The sequence below is a fragment of the Aulostomus chinensis genome, chromosome 20, assembly GCF_037954235.1.
Source record: "Aulostomus chinensis isolate RoL2024-O1b breed Wild chromosome 20, RoL_Achi_v1.0, whole genome shotgun sequence".
In the NCBI taxonomy this organism is placed as follows: Eukaryota; Metazoa; Chordata; class Actinopteri; order Syngnathiformes; family Aulostomidae; genus Aulostomus; species Aulostomus chinensis.
The window spans coordinates 4,052,188-4,075,485 of record NC_141339.1 but is presented as its reverse complement, the minus strand read 5'-3'; the positions used below and the strand labels follow the sequence as shown (position 1 = coordinate 4,075,485).

General features: G+C 42.0%; 1 protein-coding gene and 1 pseudogene across 1 annotated transcript; one reads left to right on the top strand and one right to left on the bottom strand.

Annotated features, from left to right (window-relative positions):
- The first annotated feature begins 33 nt into the window (after nt 1-33).
- On the top strand, nt 34-4,470 carry LOC147242294 (uncharacterized; annotated as a pseudogene).
- Nucleotides 4,471-6,707: 2,237 nt separating this feature from the next.
- Nucleotides 6,708-7,547, bottom strand: LOC147242293 (trace amine-associated receptor 1-like). Its single transcript, XM_086190493.1, has one exon. The coding sequence runs from the start codon at nt 7,545-7,547 to the stop codon at nt 6,708-6,710; it is 840 nt and encodes a 279-aa protein (XP_086046619.1).
- Nucleotides 7,548-23,298: the final 15,751 nt, after the last annotated feature.

Sequence of the window (23,298 nt, the reverse complement as noted above, 5' to 3'; positions counted from 1 at the left end):
TCGGCAGGCATCGTCATTATAGGCACAGGAATCATCATGGCGTCGTACGGATGTATGATCTGTCTTGGTTTTGTCGCATTAAGTGTAAAATTGCTCCTCAGCCACACAAATGCAATTCATAGTCGTAGTTCGGACTTTTGGGTTTACTGCGGAATTGGTGGATGTGAACAGGACTTCAGAGTTTTCAACTCATTCTTTCGCCATATTAAACGGACGCACCCGCTATATTTGACGACTGTGTGCCCGCCAAGCGGATGGAGATCGACCACCACGACACCCCGCTCTTTGGGATCGGAAAACTTTGGTGTAACAGCAACCAGCACTATAATACCGACTGAAACTCTGCAGCCTCGGCTTGTTGACTGCCCTGTCACCGTAAGTGTTAACACAGCTTCACACTACAATGTATTTTGACCTCTGTTGGCTAAGTTAACTAACTGGAACTGATTTTAGTTTATTAGCATTTATTTTTGTGTATCCATATTGTAACATTCACTTAATAATTTTTAAAGCTACAAAGTGCAGTTAAATGGATTTGCCTTTGGAGCATCAAAATGAATTATCCAGTGAATATTAGCACAACATTTTGGATTATAGGCTAACAGTTTGACAAAGAAATACACACGCAAAAATGTTTAAATAACAGTGCTCATGGAGACGCATAAAAAGTTTAAGACTAATGAGCTAAATTTAGTGAAATAGTTTGCGTGTTAAAAGGACGTTGAATTTTATTGTCAAAAATAATATTGTTACTGTTGATAAGTTGTTATTTATAGCAAGATAGAAATAAAATTAGACAATCACCTGCATAGTGCTTTTTTAGGTGTTTGACTGTGAGAGGGGCAAAGGAATCAACAACAAATCTTTAGTTATTCAACATTTTACAATTACATTAATCATTTACTTTGTGTGTGTGTGTGTGTGTGTGTGTATGATTAATTAATTATCAAATTAATTATCAAAAACTAGAGTACATCTAGACACTTCCTTATTTGCTTGTAAATATTATTTTTGTCTCTTAAGATATTTATGTTCAGCTTTGATTTAAGTCAAATAATGAATGTGTTGGTCTCCTAGATTATGAAAATAATGCTTTTTATTGTTAGTATCGAAAGGAAGAACCTGATATTGCCAGATCAGCTGCAGCTTTTGCCGTCAGTGTCCGCGAAGAGTGCCACTTGTCACAGGTAAACTTGTCCTCGTGAACCAGTATGTTACACTATTTATATCGTATTTGCTTTGAATGGCAGTCCTTATACGTAGTGTAGTGTGTATTGTGGACTTCTTAGATAGATTCATAGTGCAGGAAATAATCTACATAAATGTCATATTTTTACAGAGAACAGTCAACAATGTCATCTCAAGGGTGCAACAGTACCAAGCTGTTCTCCTCAGTACACTGAGGGAGAGAATGAGAAGGGTGTTTGAAGAGAATCCAGAGACAAGCCCTCAGCTTCAAGGTGCAGCTTTGGCCACGTTTGATACATTCACAGATCCTTTCTCCACGACTGCACATGGACAGAACAGGGCCATTCGGGAACTATTCAATCCAGTTGACCCAGAGGAAGTAGCAGTGTCCCAGAAGATTTGTTGGGTGAAGCAGGGTCGTTCTCGGGTCATGTCCATAAGAAACAAAAGTTTTTACTATGTGTCACTCATTCAAAGTCTCAAGCAATTATTGACCAATTCCAGAATCTTCACAATGCTGAACACTGTACCACAAAGGAGCAGAGACGGGTACTTTTATGATTTTAGTGATGGGGCCATCTTTACCTCTCATCCTTTATATTCTCAAAGGCAAAATGCATTGCAAATAATACTATACACAGGTGAAATCGAAATACGTAATCCCTTGGGGTCCCATGCTTCGGCAAATCAATTGCTCATGTTTTATCATAGTTTAGGTAATATTGATCCAAAATTTAGATCTAAGTTGGCTTCAATACGACTCCTTGCTATTGCTAAGGCAAAAGATATTTCAGAAAGGGGTGTTGATGTTGTATTAAACAGAATTCTTGAGGATCTGACCCAGCTTTACAATGGTGGAAGGATTGAAACTCCAAATGGTGAGTGAGTTGTTTGGTGCTGTGATAGCTGTATGTGGAGACACACTTGCCCAACATGAGCTTGGTGGCTTTAAAGAAGGTGTTGGTTCTGCTCATAGCAAATGTAGACACCGTGAATGCAACTTTGACGATATGCAAACTCTTTTTGAGGAAGATGAGTTTGACTGATGTGCTTCTCCATAGTTCTTTTATCAGTGTCTTAAAATAGATAATGCAAGCACAGATGTTTTGAAAGCATCCCTCAAAACCACTGTGGAATTAACAGAAGAAGTAGACTACTTGATGTTCCCGCATTTGATCTGATCAAACAAACTCCCCAGGACATAATGCACGTCATTTTTGAAGGTGTCGCACCAATGGAAGTAAAGCTTGTATTAAAACACCTTATTCTGTCAGGAAATATAGAATTAGATGAGTTTAACGCAGCCATTCAAAACTTTCCTTACTCACCTCTCGATGTACGGGATAAACCATGTCCTATTAGTGTCAGCACTCTAACAGCTAGTGACAATAAATCAAAACAGTCTTGTGGGCAGATGTTTATACTTTTAAAAATACTACCTTTTCTTTTGAGTGGTGTGGACAGTGAGTATGTTAAATTTATTCTTAAGTTAGTTGAGATTGTACAAATAGTCCTGGCTCCTATTATTTCTCTGCTAACTGTATTGTTGCTCAGAAGTCAAATTGAGCAACACCTGTATCAGTTCAAGCAACTTTTCCCTGATGCTGATGTAATACCTAAGCAGCTTTACAGGTTACATCCTCCCAGTCAAATCATGTCCCTTGGTCCTTTCATAAGGAGTACGTGCATTCGCTTTGAGGCAAAGCACTCCTGTTTTAAGCAATGGGCCTCCAAGTTAAATTTCAAAAATGTGTGTAAATCGTTAGCCAACCACAATCAGTTTCTTGAATGTTGTCAGAATGAGGTCGGTGTTGAGCATCCAATTTTTGCTAATGAAAGAGAATCGGGGCCTGTATTAGCTATTACAAATCCTGAATATGTGAAGAGAAAAGTCAGAGATTTTGTGGGATGAGATGTCATGAAATCTACTGTCTCTGTGAAATGGTATACCCTCAATGGCAAGAAGTACATCAGTGGGAAGTCGATGATAGTTGCTGATGTGAATGACACTCTCCCAGTGTTTGGACTGATTAAGGATATCTTTTTGATTGATTCCTCTGTTGTTGCTTTTGAGTTCCAGCGTTATGAAACTTTACATTTTCATCAAACATTATTGGCTTATGAAGTGGTAGTGCCCACTCTTGCCCAGGGTGCAGAAACCATACATGAGCTTATCGATATACAATTCATATTTTTCTGTTGGCTTCAGAGAAAGTGAGTTTGTGCCAATAAAATATAATCTTTGTGATATCATTGCATCAGCCTGAGGATTAGGGATGCGCATGTTTATTGGTTGACCCGCTGATGTCAACCATCAACAAAATAATTCTGTGAATCAGTCTATCTGATGTGTATCTGTTTTTCACAAAAAATGTAATGGTTCCCAAGTGTTCTCCAAAAAAATTATTTTCTTTTTTGGGTATGTTTCTTTTTTTATACACAGAAACAGTAATAACCTATTGCATATATTTAAAATTATCTGTCATTTCTTTTTTGGGCTGAAGAAGTCTTAACGTTTAACAAACGTAACGTGTTTTTTTTTTTTTAAATGTTTTATGTGAAAACTGCTAGCAGTGTAACACTGTTTCTTAGGCATGCAAAAGATGGTAATTTTTGCATCACAATTTCATTTTCAATGGAATACCGAAAACATGATGTGATATTTAAAACAAACATTTTTATAAATGAAGATGTTTTCCTTCATCTGGATTTTTTAATTGTTGTTTTCAAGACTTTTACTCTCATCACAGTTTTCGTGTTAGGACAATTTCTGAAATAGCTTTGATGGGTTTTTTTTAATTCACAGTGCACATTGATAAGTCCTTTATAAGGCTCGAAGTCATGTGTTTTGGTGACTCATGACATTTGTTTTAGCACCTTGGATCTGATTGTCAAACATCTCAACTGAAAATGTGTAATCGTTTAACAAGTCACTTACGTAATTCTTAAATCGAGCAACTGAGATGGTTACTGAATCTTGAAACAAGTTTAGTTTTGTTGAAAGAACTATTTCAGCTTATATTAAGAGTTATGCACTGCTTTTAAGATTCCTGGACTGAAGTAGGTATGAGAGACATGTTCATACTCAATTTAAGATTATACTGTAAAATGAATGTCTAAAAATAAGGCAATAGCTTTTTAGAACAAGACAAATGATTTATGATGCCTTAAAATAAGTTTTTAAATCTTGGCAAGTGCCAGATAATTTGCAGTGGCAATAAGAGGGTCTACTCATTCATAGGATATCTTTCCTCTCTATTTTATCTATCTTTCTTTTCTAAACCATCCATCCATGCATGTTCTACCACTTATCCTGTTGAGGGTCGTGGTGGGTGAAGCCTGTCCCAGCTGCCTTTGGGCGAGAGGCCAGTAACACTCTGGACGGTTTGCCATTCCATCGCAGGGCCAACACATATAGACATGCTCTTGTATGACTTTGGACTGTGGGAGGAAGCTGGAGTACCTGGAGAGAACCCATGCAGGGAGAACATGGAGACTCACACAGGAAGACCCTGTGCTCCAGCCAGGGCTCAAACCTGGAACCTTTTTGCTGTGAGACGACAGTGCGGACCACTGCACCACCGTGCTGCCCCATTTTCTATACCATCTGGTAGTTAAATTAAATATTTACTGATTGAGACTATTTTTTCCACTGTTACAGGGAAGTGATAGTTTTAGTTCTTGGTGGAGAAAGTAAATAACAACTGGCCCTATTTAAGTAATATATGTCAGGCAGTCAGGAAATGGTGCTATTTGTGTGCATCCAGGGCACGTTCAGCCTGTATTAAGCCCAGTATTTAGACGGTGCATAATCAGAGTGCAAATCACGGTGAACGCCACAAAGAGTCGTCATTAGACACAATTAGTCATAAGGGTTTTTAAGGGTTTATTCAAACCAGTTAGAGTGCTGCATGTCATTTCCTTTAAAGCCCAAGTTGCACTAGGACATGCTGTGTTGCTATATCTGCAGTGCACGTGTTTCAACTCGGCTTCTCATCTGAAGGAACTGACCTCCACTGTATGTGCACATCCATCCATCCATCCTTCCATTTATTCCTGTGAAGGGTCACGGGGGGGGGGGGGCTGGAGCCTATCCCAGCGGCTACGGGCAGGGTTCACCCTGGACAGGTCACCAGTCCATCGCAGGGCCAACACACAGAGACAGACAACTATTCACACTCACAGCCACGCCTACAGTCAATTTAGAGTATCAATCAGCCTCGTCCCCAAATTGCATGTCTTTGGACTGTGGGAGGAAGCTGGAGTACCGGAGAGAACCCACAGGGAGAACATTGAGACTCCACACAGAAAGATCCCGTGCCTGAGCCAGAACTCAAACCCGGAACCTTCTTGCTGTGAGGCGACAGTGCTGACCACTGCACCACCGTGCCACTCATGTGCTTGCATGTCTTATGCTAATATGCAGGAGCAGTGTTCATCCAAGCCACAGGAGGTGGAGCAGGCCTGGGAGCAAGGTGAAGGACAGTTTTTCCACGTTTCAGGGCGCAGCACATTTCCAATTGCAATGCGGTTCTGGTATTAAATACAAACAGTAATGCCACTGAGCAAAGACCAGACTCTTCTTTGTCTAGTGAAAGGGTTTTGTGGTGTCCCAAAATGTACCATGGTTGTTCAAAACCATGCCTCATGAACATACTTGAGCTTACTTGGTGTGACAGTTTCATTCACTTGAAACTAGTAGTAACACATGCTTGCCTGCTTGCTAATTGGTCCTTGTGATAAGGCCCTGTAAGTTAATTGATTTTTCAAGTCGCTACAGTAGCTTTATTTTTTATGACTTTACACACGCTGACTGTGGCATAGCCCAGACATAGAGTAGCCACTTAGCAAGCAGTGCTGCTGGTTCAATCCTCACTTCCTCTGGTGACCACATTGAAGTGTCCTTGACCAAGATACTGAACTTCTAATTACCCCCCCCCCGACCCTTAACAGAAAAGCAGTATAGAAAATGAAGGATGCATGGAAACTGATGGAGTATAAAAGGGGAACCCTCCAATGATACTATGTTCTCGTAGAGGAAAATGTTGCACTGCTGAAAAACATCTGATGAACAAACACTGCAAAGCATTTTGAGAAAATATAAATATCTTATCCATGGAGGCACTGATAAATTCATCATAATCACAATGGCTGATGAATGAACTTCACTCTAAAGGTCATGTTCATTACAATTTTACAATTTACATGTAATGCGTACGGATATACAATAGATCATTTTCAATGAGATTCAAATATATATATTTATATATATATATATATATAAATATATATATATTTATATATTTTTATATATATATATATATATATATATATATATATATATGCACACAGATAAAATGTGTGTGTGTGTGTGTGTAATCAGGTAAAGCCATTTGAGAAACACATATTATCCAAGGTAACATCTGTATACTGTATCCACTGCATTATCTATGTCAGGCAGTGGCAATTTCAGTAGAAATAAAGAAGATGAAGTACAATATTATTGACAGGTCAGAACCTCAGGAGAGCTTGGTATTGGTCAAATCAACCTGAAATATTTTTCCAGAAATGATCATTCTGACAGCAGATCTGAACCAGCTGTAAAAGAAGGCGTACACAAGTGGATTAAGCACTGAGTTTGACCACCCAAACCATTTAAAGGTTTCAGTCACAGGAACTGCGACTTTGGATTCATTCAAATGAAGGAGGAAGATACAGAGGAAAAAGGGGGTCCAGCAGGTCAGAAAAGCTCCCATCACAATAGCCAGAGTTTTGGTGGCCTTTCTCTCCATCCTACTCAGAGTCGCTCCACACATGGTTGTGTTGTGGATGCTGCGAGCCTGCCTCCATGCCACCATCAAAATCTTTACGTAGATGGTGACCATCATGATAGCTGGGAGGAAAAATGCAAAAACCGCACCTATGATTGGTGAACTTTTATTTTGAAATAAAAGACACTTCCGGTCAGATTGTTTTTTGTTCACTCCCTTCATTGAGACTCCAATTCCTACAAGAGCTGAGACAGTCCAGCTTACTAGAATCATAATTGCAGCAACCCAGTTAGTTATTTTATGTCTGTACCTCAGAGGTTGACACACAGCATAATATCTGTCAACAGAGATAAAGCACAAGTTCAAGATAGATGCTGTACACAGTAACATATCAAAACCACCTCGTACTTTGTAAAGTAGACTTTCAACATCACAGCAGGAGCGTACAGACAGTATCGCACTGAAAGGAATGACCAAAGCTCCAACTAGCAGGTCAGCCAGAGCCAGAGAGAGGATGAGGTAGTTGGTGGGAGTGTGGAGCTGTTTGAAGTAAACGATGGAGGTTATTATGAGGAGATTCCCACACATTATGACAACTGATAAAGAGCCAGCAAACTTGTAGAAGACACTGCCATACACGTCTTCTGTTTCATTGCAGGGAGGTTTTTCTTCAAGAAAATCTCCAGTCCTGTTAGTGAAGAATGTAAGTTCCATGCATGAAGACCATGAATACTGCGATAAGTACCTCAACAAGCAGGATCATATGACACAGCAGTGTAGAGTTTCCTTGAGAGATTTTCAGCTCATTGTGTGTTCCCTGATCCTTCAGTGGTCCACAGCAGCTGTGGCACTGAGCAGGTGGACTTTGGAGTTATTGTGTTCTTTATGATGATTGCATATTCAGTAGAAGGGAGTGGCCCTGACAACTGTGTGAAAGAATAATCTGAGGAGAAAGTTTTGTGTGTGTGGTTAGGGTTAGGATATATACATGTTTGCATGTGTGTGGGAATATACATACATACACACATTATATATATATATATATATATATATATATATATATATATATATATATATATATATATATACACACACACACACACACACACTTACATACATAAGTATATCCATAGATATATTTATTTTTGATTGCACCACCTGCATCCCGTTTGCCCCTGTGTATTTAACATCTGTGTTTCCTTTGGTCCGTGTCGTGTCATTGATATTGGTGTCATGTCACATGTATCTGAAGCCTGGTTTATGCTTCAGCGTTGCGGTGACACTGTACCTACGCTGTACCTGCACTGTTGATGCAGACCCCTACGCCATAACCAGATGTGCACCTCCAAAAAATCCTGACTACGCGTCACATTGACGCGTCTTGACGTGAAGGTCAAGGACTGTGATTGGTCCGCTCAGTGGACGTTGCCTAATGCATGAAGAGGTGGAAGAACCTCCGCGACAAACATGTCAGCTCCAGAAGAAAATGGCCACAAGAAGTTGTGTTTGTCAAGTTCAACATTTACAGTTTGATTCATGACAGCAAACAGTCGTTCCAAGAAAAGCACTGGACTTTCTGTTGTAAATAGTTTTGTTTTCGAATCAGACAAGAGCGCCCGAAACCATACAAACACACAGCCTCCCCCGCCTAGCGGCTTGGCGGTGAATTGCAGAGCAACGCGCTCCCTTGACGCCGAACTTCAAATGCTCAGTGATGGCATAGGGTCTACAGGGCAGTCACTGCGACACAGAAGCATAAACCAAGCTTTTCTCTTGTCGTTATAGCCTCCCGTCTCAAGCCTCGAGCCTCCAGTGTCCCGTCTCTAGTCTCAAGACTCCAGTCTCAAGCCCCAAGCCATCAGTCATTCGTCTCAGGCCTCAAGCTTCCAGTCACCCATCTCCATTTTCAAGCCCCAAGCCATCAGTCACTTGTCTCAGGCCTCAAGCCTCCAGTCACCCATCTCCAGTCTTAAGCCCCGTTTCCCCTCCTGTTCCCATGCCAGCCTCAATAATGACTAAACTCCCCTTTTGTGAGAACTCTTTGTCCCCGTCTGCATTGGGGTCTTATTCCTCACCTCCACAACATGACATATATTGCATATATATATGTAAGTATATGTAACAGATATGGTCAGGTATACAGAGGAATGACTCATGGAGTTGTTATCCAGGATTTATTTACTCCTGCAGAAGACACAATTTTAATACATTAAATATCCTCTGGCCTCTTCTGCATATCTGCTCCTAGCCTGAACACACAAAACACAGCAATTCCACAAGGAAATGGATATGAATATGTCTGCAGTGCTATGTTGGACACGTGATACAGGGCAGCTTGCTGTTATACAATTCGCGCCAAGAAAATGGAAACAAAAAAGCTATAACACTTAAATGAATGGTCAAAATAACACAAAACAGCAGGGTAATATCAGAAGTATTAATATAATAATTTATATATATATATATATATACATATATATATATATATACACATATACACACATATATATGTATATATATATATATACACACACACATATATATATATATATATATATATATATATATATATATATATATATATATATACATACAAATAAGTTATTATATTATCTAGTCAAGTAAGATAATTTCTTGGGCCAGCAGATAGTACACCCTCTGACCAGCGCGTAGTCCAGAACTGGCCTCCACTGTTGATTTGTGGCCTGCTGGGACTGCTCGTCGGCATGCAGCATGGCACTCGGGGTAGACTTCCAGATACACCAGCACAGATGAAGATGGGCCTTGGTGGTCGGAACTGCCACCTCCAGCTCCTGGTTTTTATAAACAATCGGAGCTGGTAGCCAAAGGAGCACTCAAAAGGAGCGGGAGCAACAAGGTGAACTGCCTGACTGAAATGATCAACAATAGTGAGAATGGTACCGTTAACTTGAGATGGGGGATGTCTGGTGACAAAATCCACCCCCACATGTGACCATGGCCAACTGGGGACTGAAAGGGGGCACAGGAGACCTGCTAGAAGCTGATGTAATGCCTTACTGCGGACCAGAGATCGCAGACGGCCACAAACTCCTCACTGTAAGCTTCCAGGGAGGGCCAGCAGAAACGCGTAGCTGCCTCAGGGTATCAAACGAAACGGCTGGCACGACCCCATTGAAGAACCTGGAATTTGATGGCAGCTGGCACAAACAGGCTGTTATCAGGCCCTGTTCCAAGGTCAGGCTCGGCGTGTTGAGTTGTTCTTACCACAGTTTCAATCTCTCAGGTCATTACACCCATCACCCAGGCTGGGGGAGAGTGATGTCCAGGGTTTCAAGGGCTATGTGGGAACCTTCAGATTCCAAACGGGAGGGGGCATCAGCCCTTGCCTGGGTGGGACATGAGTTTAAAATCAAACTGGCTAAAAAAAGAGAGCCCTGTGCACCTGCCATGGGTTGAGTCACTTGGCCATCTTCACATAGGTCAACCTCTCGTGGTCAGAGCACAGTTGTGAATGGTTCTTTCGCCCCTCCAACCAATGGCTCCATTCCCCCAGCACCGCGTGCACTGCTCCTGCTCCTGATTGCCTATATTATTGTTCCATTCTGCTGGAGTGAACCATCAGGAGAGGTAGGCGCAGGGACGTATCTTCTGATCCTCCTCCAACTGCTGGGAGAGGACGGCTCCAATCTCTGTATCCGAAGCATCCACTTCTTCCATGAACTGTCATGATGGGTTCGGATGGGAGATGTTACGAAGATGTTTCTGTGGCTGTTCCCAAAGAAGGAGAAAACGATCCAACAACGTATTTAGTTATTCAATGCACTTCTTTAATGTTAGTGTTATGGCCACGGGTTAGGTGTCTTTTTCTTTTCTGTTATTTTTGGAGTTTGGTTGTGTGACATTTGGTGTTATGTGTTGCTATGGTGATATGACGTCGCAGGTGTGAGAAACGCGGAGGCACACAGGTGACCACAGACGCGGACAGAGTCCGCCATCATACGGCGATCCACAGACAGCTCCACATCGAACCACCGAATTCTCTCTCTCCTCCAAAATAACTGTTACGCTGACCGACGGAGCTGGCGGCTCACGGGAGCCAGGCTAGTGCTGTTCGGGCCCTTGCGACGAGGAGACGTCCGAGTCGCGGGCCCAGGTGACCTGCCGACGTCCGACGAAGTAAGCCTCAGCACCAAACACTCATTTCACCTCCGGCTCCAGGTTTTTTTTTTGCTTTATTCCTTTTCCTTTCATCACGTTGTGGGGCGGGGGGGGGGGGGGTTACTGTAAGTTCTGGGGTAGCCTCTAGGGCTTAGCGAACCGCCACGATAACATTAGTAACAGCACTGGGATCTCCTGCTCATGCATCCCAGGCAAATCAATGACATTGCTGCACGTAAACGTATTTAATCTCTTGAACATCTGGAAGTATTTAAAGATGATTGACAAGGGGGTCTCACAGATCTCCTGAGTAATCAGACTAGTTGGTGCTGTTCCAACAACAAGAAGGGACTCACATATGGTAAGGATTACATAGAAACACATTCCAAGAATACTTGTCTTTAGATCCACATAAACTTATATCATATGTATGCTTGACTTATAAGTATACTTGAGTTCAAAGTATTATTAAAAGATAACATATAAGACAACAGAAAAACACCTAATATCAGGAGACCACAGGTGTTTTGGTGAACAGGCCCCCCAGTGGTGTGAACACCTCAGACATGGGGCGGAGGGTGGAGGTGAGTGTGGTGAGAGGGGCAACAACCTGACTGAACCCCTGAACAAACCATTGGTAAAAACTTGCAAACACTAGGAAGAGTCTGAGTTGGGTTTTTCCATAGGAATTGGCCATTCCTCCACTGCCCGGATCTTCTTAGAGACGGCATGAACATGCCCCTCCTCCACAACATGGCCTAGAAACTCCACAGAAGTGGAGTGGAACACACACTTCTCCGCCTGAACAAACCACCTCCAGTAGCCTTTGGAAGACCAGGCGGACGTGTTGCTGGTGCTCCTCCACCATCTTGGAGAGCACCAGGATGTCATCCAGGTAGACCACAACAAACGTGTTCAACATGTCTCTGAGGATGTTGTTGACCAACACCTGGAAGATGGTTGGGGCATTCGTGACCAGATATTCAAAGTGTCCCAGGTGGGTGTTGAAAGCCGTCTTCCACTCTTCTCCTTTCTGAATGTGCACCAGGTGGTACGCGTTGTGGAGGTCCAACTTGGTAAACACAGAGGTGTAGGGCAGGGGCTCATACACAGAACACAAGGGGGGAGTGGATACTTGTTCTTAACCGTGATAATGTTCAACTGCCGGTAGTCTTTGCAAAGCCTCAGGCTGCCAACCTTCTTCGCTACAAAGAACCGACTGTGGAAGATGATGGTCTGATTATACGGGAGGTGCAGACTCAGAGATATAATTGTGCATAGCCTCTTTCTCGGGGACGGAGACGTATACAGCTGGCCAACAGGAGGGGCAGCTCCAGGACGGAGATCTACGATGCAATCATAGGGACGGTGAGGGGGAAGTGCAAGGGCCTGGTCATGAAAAATTCTTCTGTTTTTCTGAATTCATGAGATAAGTGAGCTGTTCAATTCGATATAATTGTCTATTTGAGAATGTAAGAAGACGGCATCGGTGGGGGGTTGCTGACAAATGAATGAGGACTTTGGCCTCGAGAGTAAGAGGCATGAGTAGCTGTGGATCGTTTGAATACCACTGATCTGAATGTGCTGATTGAAGCTGATGCTGTGATTAGTTCTTGACATGGTTTACCTTGAACAGCAGCTTTTGCGTGATGTGCTGTGTTTATAGGACATGACAATAAAATGTTGGTACATGCATTAATACATTCCAGAACAGTAAGGATTGCCCGCATGTGTTGTGCTGCTTCTATATGGGGCAGAGTGGGAGTGACCAAAAATAAGCTGCCAGCCAGAAAGGATCATCGTAGCTACACATGATCTAGGAATGTATTTGGAAAATTGATGATTAATAAAAATGTAATGAAAAAAACAACACCAACACAAAGTGAGAATGCAAAACTCAAAATTTTATTTTAAATCAATTTTGGTTGCCGAGTTAAATGTTTTCTTTTACCATGCATCAACCATTCCACCTGAACACACACAGGATAAAACTGCAAACACAGTACAATTTTACAAACAATATCAGCCAAATCATTCACAAATCATGATGCCAGCTTGGTGTGTACTTTGTGTACTTATGTTTTGAGGAATCTAGTTAAATCTTTAATTTGCTGACTTATTCTGTATTTTGTTGGTTAGGGGTAGGTGTATCAAATGTGACCTTTTTATCGTACTTTCACTTTGTCAAGTGCAATGTCACATCAGATGAGTGTCATTCAGTGTCACTGTGTGTGTGCCCTCTTAATTTGTCCTCCACAGAGCCTCACACCACAGCAGTCTCAGCATTTTCAATTTGTATTATTCAGCCCCTCCTGTTCCACTCTCACACCTCCTGTAATTGTATCCATGCTTTTCTTTGCCATTCTTGTCCATGACAAAGGACCCTAGTCGTCATTGAAAACAGTCTATTAACAATGTGCAATTGCGTCCCTCTTTATTCCAATGTGAGCGTTATGCAGCATTGTCAACCATGCGTGAGACGGTTTAACGAATGCTTTATTGTTTTGGTCCACTTCCTGTATTTGGTCCTAATCAAACCTTCCCATGTTCCACTGACAAATGGACCAAGTTCCAACTGTCCTCATCCTTAAAGTATAACTAACTGACTTTTTGAGGACTGATGTAAGATGTTGTCTGGAGGCCCCTATTTTGTGAACTATGCTGGATAGATTCCTAACCCTTTCAGGTAATTCACAAACATGCAACAATCGATGACATTTCAAGAGGAAAACAGACTCGGGTTGTGAAAACCTCTGTCAAACTGAAATCAAAAATCCTAAAGTGACCCTCCAAACAAGTTGAGCCGATAGAAAAGTGATAATTCAATGTAAACAACAGGATCTTCTATATGTCAATCAATGAAGCTTCTACAGTGTACCTTGAAAAAGAAGGTTCTTAAACATTTGACATAAGTGAATATAAAATTTAAAAAATTAAATCAGAACTGCCCAAGTGCACAGAATATCCTTTGGCTATGATATGGAATAAAAACATGATGTGCCAAAACATATTAATATGCATGCAATAAAAACGACAAAGAATAATACTACAGGTGAGGTAGTAAGGAACCTTCACAAGTGACACAAGAGACACAACCACGAGTGGATGGTGGAGATGGCTGTGTTGCCTCCTGGTCCAAAAAAATTCTTAGTAACTCCTGCAAAGACAAAAATCCGTAGGTAACCGAGCAAAACAGATCCTAATAGAAGAAAATATTTCTTTTATATTAATGAGTTATGTTGCGCTAATTACATCCAATTTCAAAGTTGACCTTTTTAAGCATATTTCTACACATTGTAACTGTTTAAGTCATAAAATGAAAATAACAATAAATAGTAAATTTTACTTTAAATGTATGTGTTATTATTGGTTTTTTGAATAAAACAAACTAATACATCAAAAAATAACTAAAATGTAGGAACGTAAATGTGCTGCACTAATTTAGTCGGTTTAACAATCATCCACTCAGAGTACTAATCCACCTCCACAATCGTCCATAATAATCCGTAAAAGGCCTGATATGCATTGGTGTTGCTTCGCACACTTCACGATCGAGTCCTATAAACTGAGGACACAGTAAAATAGATAAATTGATCAATCCATGCATCCATTTTCTACTGCTTATCCTGCTGAGGGTCACGGGGGGGGGGGGGGCTGGAGCCTATCCCAGCAGCCTTCAGGTGAGAGGCAGGGTTCCCCCTGGACAGGTCACCAGTCCATGGCAGGGCCAACACATAGAGACAGACAACCATTAGCTCTCACAGCCACACCTACGGTCAATTTAGAGTCTGGATTAACCTGGTCCCTCTTGATGTCTTTGGACTGTGGAGGAAGCTGGAGTACCAGAGAGAACCCAGCAGGAACAGGGAGAACATGCAGACTCACACAGAAAGACCCCGTGCCCGAGCCGGGACTCAAACCAGGAACCTTCTTGCTGTGAAGCGACAGTGCTGACCACTGCACCATCGTGCCGCCCCAATAAAAGCAATTCTAGATATGATACATGACAAATATTTAACAGCGTTGGAGCTTCATGTCGGATGGGGAACTCCCACTGGATGAGGAGGTAGCAGATGCAACAGACATCTGCCTAGCAGCACACCCTCCCTTCCAGATGTAATGCCGATGCACTGGACCTGTCGCAATACAATTCTGTGCAGCCTGCTTTCATTCACCAAAACAAGTGCCACTTCAGTCAAACAGTCTCACCATGTTCACGTGCAAAATCAGTTCTAACCCTAACCCTTTCATAAAGCAAACAGTAAAGCTTGCTTGAAATTCATCAATTAAGCGGCATCCCAAATCATGAAAATCACCTCACCTTTATCCTGTGACCATTTTTCTTCATCCGAAATCTTGTCTTTTTTGGTGTGCTGTGCCAGATGAATACATTTGTTTTGACTCCATGTTAATTCTGATTCTCACCAACATGAATGACAGGCAGCTTAGCATGTCATCGACCCATCTTACCTGTCAGCAGAGGTCACTCCTCAAATATTGAGGCTGGACTTGCAACTTGAAGGGCCCCCCTAGTGGGGGCCAGATGCACTTACATCATCTGCATATAACAGGGGACATCTGTAGATGTGTGTGTACTCACCCAGTTTTATCGTACTTGGAGTCTATAAACTGATTCATAGATATGTGCACTACTGTAAATTAAAGGCTCTGCCTTCCTTTTAGTTTGAATTTGCATCAACAAAGTTTCCATAACAACATATCTTTTACAAAATGGAGTTGTTAGCTTTACATACTTGGGAAAACATACCAGCAAAGTCACCAGGGCAAATGAGAACATCCAAGCAAGGCTCAGCAAAGCTTGTGAGGCATTTTTTTTTTCATCAGATGATCTGGTCGTCTTAGAAATACAATGTCAGGACCAAAGTTTGACTCCATAACAGCAACGCATGGCTCTGACTGTTGGCGAGTGGTAAAAGGAGTCCTATTCAGATCAATGTATTCCACAATGGGTGGCTGCATCTTCTGGTCCAACAAAGTGTCAAATGAGAAGCTGTAATGCAAAAATGACTGCAACACTGTGATCCATGTAATAAAATGGTGGCAGCTCAGATGGCTAAGCCCCACACTCTGATTGGAGCAGGACAGGATACCAAAAGCAGAACTAAGATGGTAACTTCATGGTAAATGAAAAAGGGGACAGTCGATGAACACCAGGCCCAGATCAGTTGAAGCTGACATGAAAGAAACAAGATGTTCATGGTGCGAGGCTCAGAAGAGAGCAAAAGACAGAGATAAACAGCACTGGATCATCCAAGCCTGGTTTCCCACTTGGGGAGGAGAGGATCTAGTAAGTCAGGCTGAAAGGTCCTGGGGAAAACAAAGCAGACGTGGTTACTGAGGGCAGAGGCAAGAGGGGAGTCAATGAAATCAAGCAGGGTCAAGGCCGGGGAGTCTGTCCGAGAGAGGTCGCTGGAGGTTTGGGCATGAATGCTTCACAATCTGGCAGGGAACAAAGGAAGAGGGAGACTTATATAATGTGGGAACAGGTGCAGGTGATTGGGCTTGATTGGCATAAGAGGTAGGCTGAGTGAGTGAGAGGTGATACATTCAGGGGGAAACGGAAACCAGAGATGACAGCTGCAAACCGTGACAGAGAGAGGCCATTACGGCCCAGTACTTTCAACCGTTTGTGACCTGTTTTCCATGATCACCCTCAGAAATCACTGATGCTTCACTAAATTTAAGGGACTAAATGGTGTTAAATGACTTAATAAATAGTGAGCCATTTGCACAACTGCTCTGAATGCAAATGAATGGTCAACAGAAGCTTCTTGGTGTGTCATTACCATTACTTGTTGTACTTTGTAGTTTGGCCTTGGTGTCTCGCAGTCTCTCTGTGTTTCCACAGATCCACCAGAGCCCCAACCGCCGCCTGCATCGCACCCCCCCCCCTCTTATTCCCTACTGTTACACCGGCCTGCGCTCCCCTTCCATGAACCAGTCTGCCATCCAGTCCCCCATCAAGCTGGCTTGCTCTCCCTGCCTCCCCTACCAGAAGCTTCCTTCTTCAGCTGTTATTAACATTTCCGTGTTTCCCACATTTTGTATTATAAACTGTTTTCTTGTCTGTAACAACATCTACTGCACGTCTGTCCGTCCTGGTGAGGGATCCCTCCTCTGTTGCTCACCCTGAGGTTTCTCAGATTTTTCCCTGTTAAAAGGGTTTTCTATGGAGTTTTTCCTCAGTCGATGTGAGGGTCTAAGGACAGAGGATGTTGTTATGATGCCATGAAGCCTGGAGACAAACTGGTGGTGAAAATGGGCTATACAAATAAAATTGCCTTGCCTTGCCTTGCCTTGCCAGAGTTAGGAAGTTTTAAATGGAGACAGAATTACGAAGTGGCACAATGAATGGTTATATATCCAAAATTTATCATTCTCTGTGTTAGGTTGAAGAACCCTAAGGGAAAGGTCAGGTTTTGGCAAACACCAAGGAATATTACAACATCATCATCTCCCTGTTTGGAGTTGTTATTGAAAAGATATTGATGTCCCGGGAATTACTCCAATGTTTGGAAATGTTACTGAGAGGATGTTAATGTCACCAAGAAGTTGTTAATGTTCCGAGAAGTTCATTAGACCAAAACAGGTATCAGTTGTCAGAACGCACGCACACACACACACACTCACATACACACATCAGTCCCGGACGGTCCAGCTCTCTGGAGTTGGAAGAGCATCTCGGAATGTTCCGGTTGGAATGACCCAGGCACACACTTACACATTTACACGCATATCCAAACACACACACACACACACACATCTGTAATCAAAATACACGCCTCTTTGGCTATAAACATAGCTCGATGAGATGTGTGAGGGGGGCTTTTCTCGACGGGGGCAACTTCTGTTTCTCTGTGTTGTAGAACTTGAGAGACTTTGAGAATAAAACCCATCGGCTGCACTCTGTCTTTTCCTCTGGTCTATTCTTACATTTTTGTCACTTGGTGACCGGTTGAGGTTCCGATCGAATCCTCTATAATTAATGTGGTGCTCCAAGAGTATAAGACTAGGAATTTTGCATATTCATGTGCATCTTTAAGCTGCATACATTTTGATGACTGTATTGGTGGCAGCAGTATTTGGACTGTTCTTTGGGATATTGGTTCAATATTCTCTTTGGACAATCGCTGGACTTTCTACTTCACCTTGCCATCTCTCTTCAGCTAGTTAGCAATGTCGACTATAATTTACGAATGCTCTATTTTGTGGATGAGTAATGTTGCTGCCACTGCCATTTTGCAGGGGTAGAAGGCATTTGCCCCACAGATTAAACACTTGAAAGGGGCAGGCGTTACACAGATGCTTTGGTTCTTCTCCACATAGATGACAGGATGAGGGATCCATGCAGCCCTGTTTGCAGGAAGGATACTCCATCAGGGACTGGTCTCCATGGAGAAGCATGTTGGAGCTCCACGTCTCAGAGGAGTATCAGCCAAGGTTGGGAGTGAGGTTTCTGTCCCCCCCCTCCCAGACTGGGTCACCATGACTCAACAGTATCGATGAGCAGGTGTGGAAAAGTGGTCGTGTTGAGGCCAAGTAATTAACTAGTAACAATCCTCCGTCCCTGGGCATCTTTTCGAGAACAAAAATTCATTTCATTTAACAAAGGCTTTTTTTTAATTAAAGAAGGTTGGAAGTTTCTTTGAAAGAGCACAAAATAATATAACAGGCCTAAAATACTTTATGAAAACAACAACTAGTTTTCATTTCAAATTAGACATCATGGTTTTATTATTAGAATAGATTAGAAGTAGAATTCAGATTTCTAGTCAAACTGATGACATTAATTTACCTGTGGCACTTTGAAATTGAGTTCAGTTACAAAAATAAATGAAGGAGATGGACAGCGAGAGAGAGAGAAACATAAACTTAGGTTCAATGAAAATAAAAACATTTCGGTCAAGGGCTGCCATACACACTTCCCTTCGACTGTAACCCACAAACAGATACAGAAATATGCCCGAGGTGACAACTGAGTGGAATACCAGAGCATATAACAACATATGATTTATTAAAATGAAAATCTCAATATGGGTGGAGCAGTGGTCAGCTCTGTCGTCTCCCAGGTTCCGGGTTTGAGCCCCGGCTGGAGCATGGGGTCTTTCTTTGTGAGTCTCCATGTTCTCCTTGTGCCTGTGTGGGTTCTCTCCGGTTCTCCAGCCTCTTCTGCCTCCTTTCTTCCCTTCTCCTCCTGATCGCGTTCCAGCCTCTCTGCCTCAAGTCCCTTGTCCCTATTCTGTCTGTACCTCTCCTTGGTCCTCTGCCTCCTTTCTGCCTCCTCTGCCTCCTTTCTTCCCTTCTCCTCCTGATCCCGTTCCAGCCTCTCTGCCTCAAGTCCCTTGTCCCTATTCTGTCTGTACCTCTCCTTGGTCCTCTGCCTCCTTTCTGCCTCCTCTGCCTCCTTTCTTCCCTTCTCCTCCTGATCCCGTTCCAGCCTCTCTGCCTCAAGCCCCTTGTCCCTATTCTGTCTGTACCTCTCCTTGGTCCTCCGCCTCCTTTCTGCCTCCTCTGCCTCCTTTCTTCCCTTCTCCTCCTTTTCACGTTCCAGCCTCTCTGCCTCAAACCACTTGTCCCTATTCTGTCTGTACCTCTCCTTGGTCCTCTGCCTCCTTTCTGCCTCCTCTGCCTCCTTTCTTGTCTTCTCTTCCTGTTCCCGTTCCAGCCTCTCTGCCTCAAGCCCCTTGTCCCTATTCTGTCTGTACCTCTCCTTGGTCCTCTGCCTCCTTTCTGCCTCCTCTGCCTCCTTTCTTCCCTTCTCTTCCTGTTGTCTTCCCCGCGTCTGTGTCTCCAACCACTCATCCCTGTTCCTTCTGTACCTCTCCTTGGTCCTCTGCCTCTCTTCCTCGGTCTGAACCATCCACCACTCCTTCCCCATGGTTTCTCTGCTTACTTATTTCCTGGTAAAATCAAATAACTTAATTGGCATGAGATAATGTAGCTATGTGAGCAAAACAAGACATGAAAATGACATTGAATGATGAGAAATAATAGAAATCATGTGCAAATATCGAACGTATCCTCAACAATAAAATCCCAATCCCTGAACAACAATTTAATTCCCTCTCCTGTCTCCCATCACTTGTGTCCTGTCGAAAAATGATAAAAGAAACTAAACACAAATCAAATGTTTGTAGTTTTGCTTTTGCATGAAAAAAAATCCCTCCCAAATTTGAGTTTGACATTTGAAGTACACAAGTATTCTATCTGTCTGTTACAACAATCATCCTTATGCAGTTTCTGGTGTCTGAACAAAAAACAAACATCAGCACAGGCAAACACTTTCTCCTCACCCATACTTGAAACCTTCACAAGTTCGGATTCTGACACACAACTCCATCATTTTAAATACTTTTCAACACAAAGAACCACTGTAGGCTTGGGCCGATTTCTCATCAATTCAGTTAAAGTTTATTGTCCTTCAAACTTTTTTACTTCGCCTTGAATACCTGGAGGAGCAGCACGAGCTTCAAGTGTCAGCCGGAGCAGCCTCCCTCCACCGCTACGTAAAGATCAACAGAGTCGAAATTCAGTGTGAAGCTTGATATTAAACGGATTTATGGTCCTGGCTGAACCTGTACAACATCTTCATGTTGGAAAAATGCATTTTTGATGAAAAAATGCAGGCACAACGTTTTTCTTCATCAGCCAGCAAAAAGCATTTTTCAAAATAAGATGTCAAATAAAGATGCAAATTGTAAGGGAATTAGCCTAGCATATTGACATATTTCAATAGCAGTCACTAAGTGCAAACTAACAGACATTTGTGTAAAATCCTTCTAAATTAGCCACGTTTGCTAATTTAGAACTGTGCTCGTGGGGCAGGCAGCCCATCGTAGCGTAGCCTAGCATGGTGTAATGTAAGTTGGGTAAGAAGTTGGTAAATCTTACCGTTGTCGGGTTCACTGACGGTGCAACTGAAGCTCTCCAAATGAAATTCTCCAACTGAAACGCTGTCCAAACCCTTCTGAAACTCCTTCAAGCAAGAACCTGAAGGTTTCTGAAAATCCTTGAAGGAGCGTGAAGGTGTCAGCTGGTTGGAATGGCAGTTGATGCTCTGCTTCACTTCATATACACGTAGGCTCATCATTCGGTGATGTGAGGGGTCAGAACTTTATGCGGGGCTTTGATGGTCCTGGTTGCTAGGCGTCCTGTTGTTGCTGTTTTTTGAATCTCATCATGCTCTCTGGGCTGCCATTTACTTCAGTATTCACAATCTTCCACAAGTGAATCAATGAATGAACCTGAAGCAAAGTAAATGCTCAGGTGTATAGATATAGAGTATAAGTATTTTATACACATAGATAAGTTAATGAAGATAAAAATAAATAAATGGTGTGGTTTGGCTTTCTTCGCCAGGTTTCTCTGGGGAAGACATTTTAATATCACTATACACACTGACCTATTCATTAAGGAGGGGTTGCTGTTTTATCTCTTCAACACAAAGTATAAAATTCTCCTCCAGTTCATCGGAGTGGTGCTAATGTTAGCTTACTTTCACAGATAGTGGTGCTAATGTTAGCTTACTTTCACAGATAGTGGTGCTAATGTTAGCTTACTTTCACAGATAGTGGTGCTAATGTTAGCTCAATGTTAGCTTGTTGCTTCAGTTCAGTTCAGCAGCAATTAAATGCACAGGTGTGTAGATACAGAGTATAAATATTATATACACATAGATAAGTTAATGAAGATTAGAAAAAAATATAAATGTTCTCTGAGAAACAGGGCCTTTTGTCTCATGATGCCCCTTTTCTTTTACCATGGAAGCCAAAAAATAAAAAAGTAATCCGACCTTGTGTAAACTTTGGTGGATACATTGTAACTCCACTATACACACTGATCGATTCATCAAGGAGGGGTTGCTGTTTTATCTCTACAACACAAAGTATAAAATTCTCCTCGAACACATACTGTGGGAGTGGTGCTAATGTTAGCTTTCTTTCACAGATAGTGGTGCTAATGTTAGCTCAATGTTAGCTTGTTGCTTCATGCTTTTATGTAGTTCATGTTGTAGTTGAAGTTTTGTTGTGTTTTGTTTTGTTTAATTTTTTTTTATACACAGAAGTTCCACTTGTTGCCATTTGGAGCCAGACCAACCTTATCAGTCATCATTATGTTATTTTCTATTGATATTACCTCACTAAAATAGCTGTAGTATTATTATAACAATCACATTTTGGCAAATGATTGTCCCTGCATTTTGAATTTGGAATACTTTATTTGTTTGATACAGATACAAATAAAAGTTAAGGGGATTATAGCCCCCCACTGCAAGTATATAAAATAATTGTTGCAAGATGATGTTGAATGATGCTAATGTTAGCTCGCTGTTACCTTTTGGAGTCGTGGTCATGTTAGCATGTTTCCACTGGTTTCTTTTTATTTATGGATGTACGTAGCTGAATGGTTGTTGCGTTTTGTCTGACTGACATGTTCTGTTTATGGTCTTTTGGAGCCAGACCAACTTATTAGCATTTTCTTATTTTGACCAATATTATCATTATTACTGTTATTTAGCTTCAACATTACCTTACTGCCTTTGCTGCAATAATGTCATTACATTAATTGTTTAGCAAATACTTGTCCCTTGAAAGAAAATTACAGTGATCGTGAACTACTGTCTGTCTCACACACACAGACAAACACACAAACACACACGTCCACACAGAAACTCCACACTGATCTGAAGAAAGCAGTTAGCCACAGCAGGGTCAAAGATCAAAACAGAGGATCCCTGACATGATTATAAATTGGTCTTTGCAGACTCCACATCCATTACTACAACACGTGTGAACACTACAACACCCATAATGCCATCATCATCTGCAGTTACCAGTAAGTTCCTTACCTGTACCAATACATTCAAAGATGACTTTCCAATAGGCTTGAATACCACAGTAGACAGAGACATGTAATCCACGTCATGAACTTCTGTGTTTTCTTAGTCTCTCCAGCTTCTGGTACAAAATCGACTGTCACAGGTACGTCATTATTCACTAACATTTTCTGCAGTGCAAAACTCGTGCAGTCATTTTAATGTTACATAGAGTTCTTGCTGCATTTTCTTCTTCTTCTCCAGAGACAACACCTGTTTCTTCAACACATGTGGACTCTACAACAGCCTTTACAACATCTAGAAGTAAGCTAAGCTACATGCTATGCTATGGTCTTGCTGTGT

What these genes read in the sequence shown, in the direction of transcription:
- LOC147242293 (XM_086190493.1), bottom strand. Translation starts at nt 7,547, where the DNA reads ATGTGTGGGAATCTCCTCATAATAACCTCCATCGTTTACTTCAAACAG.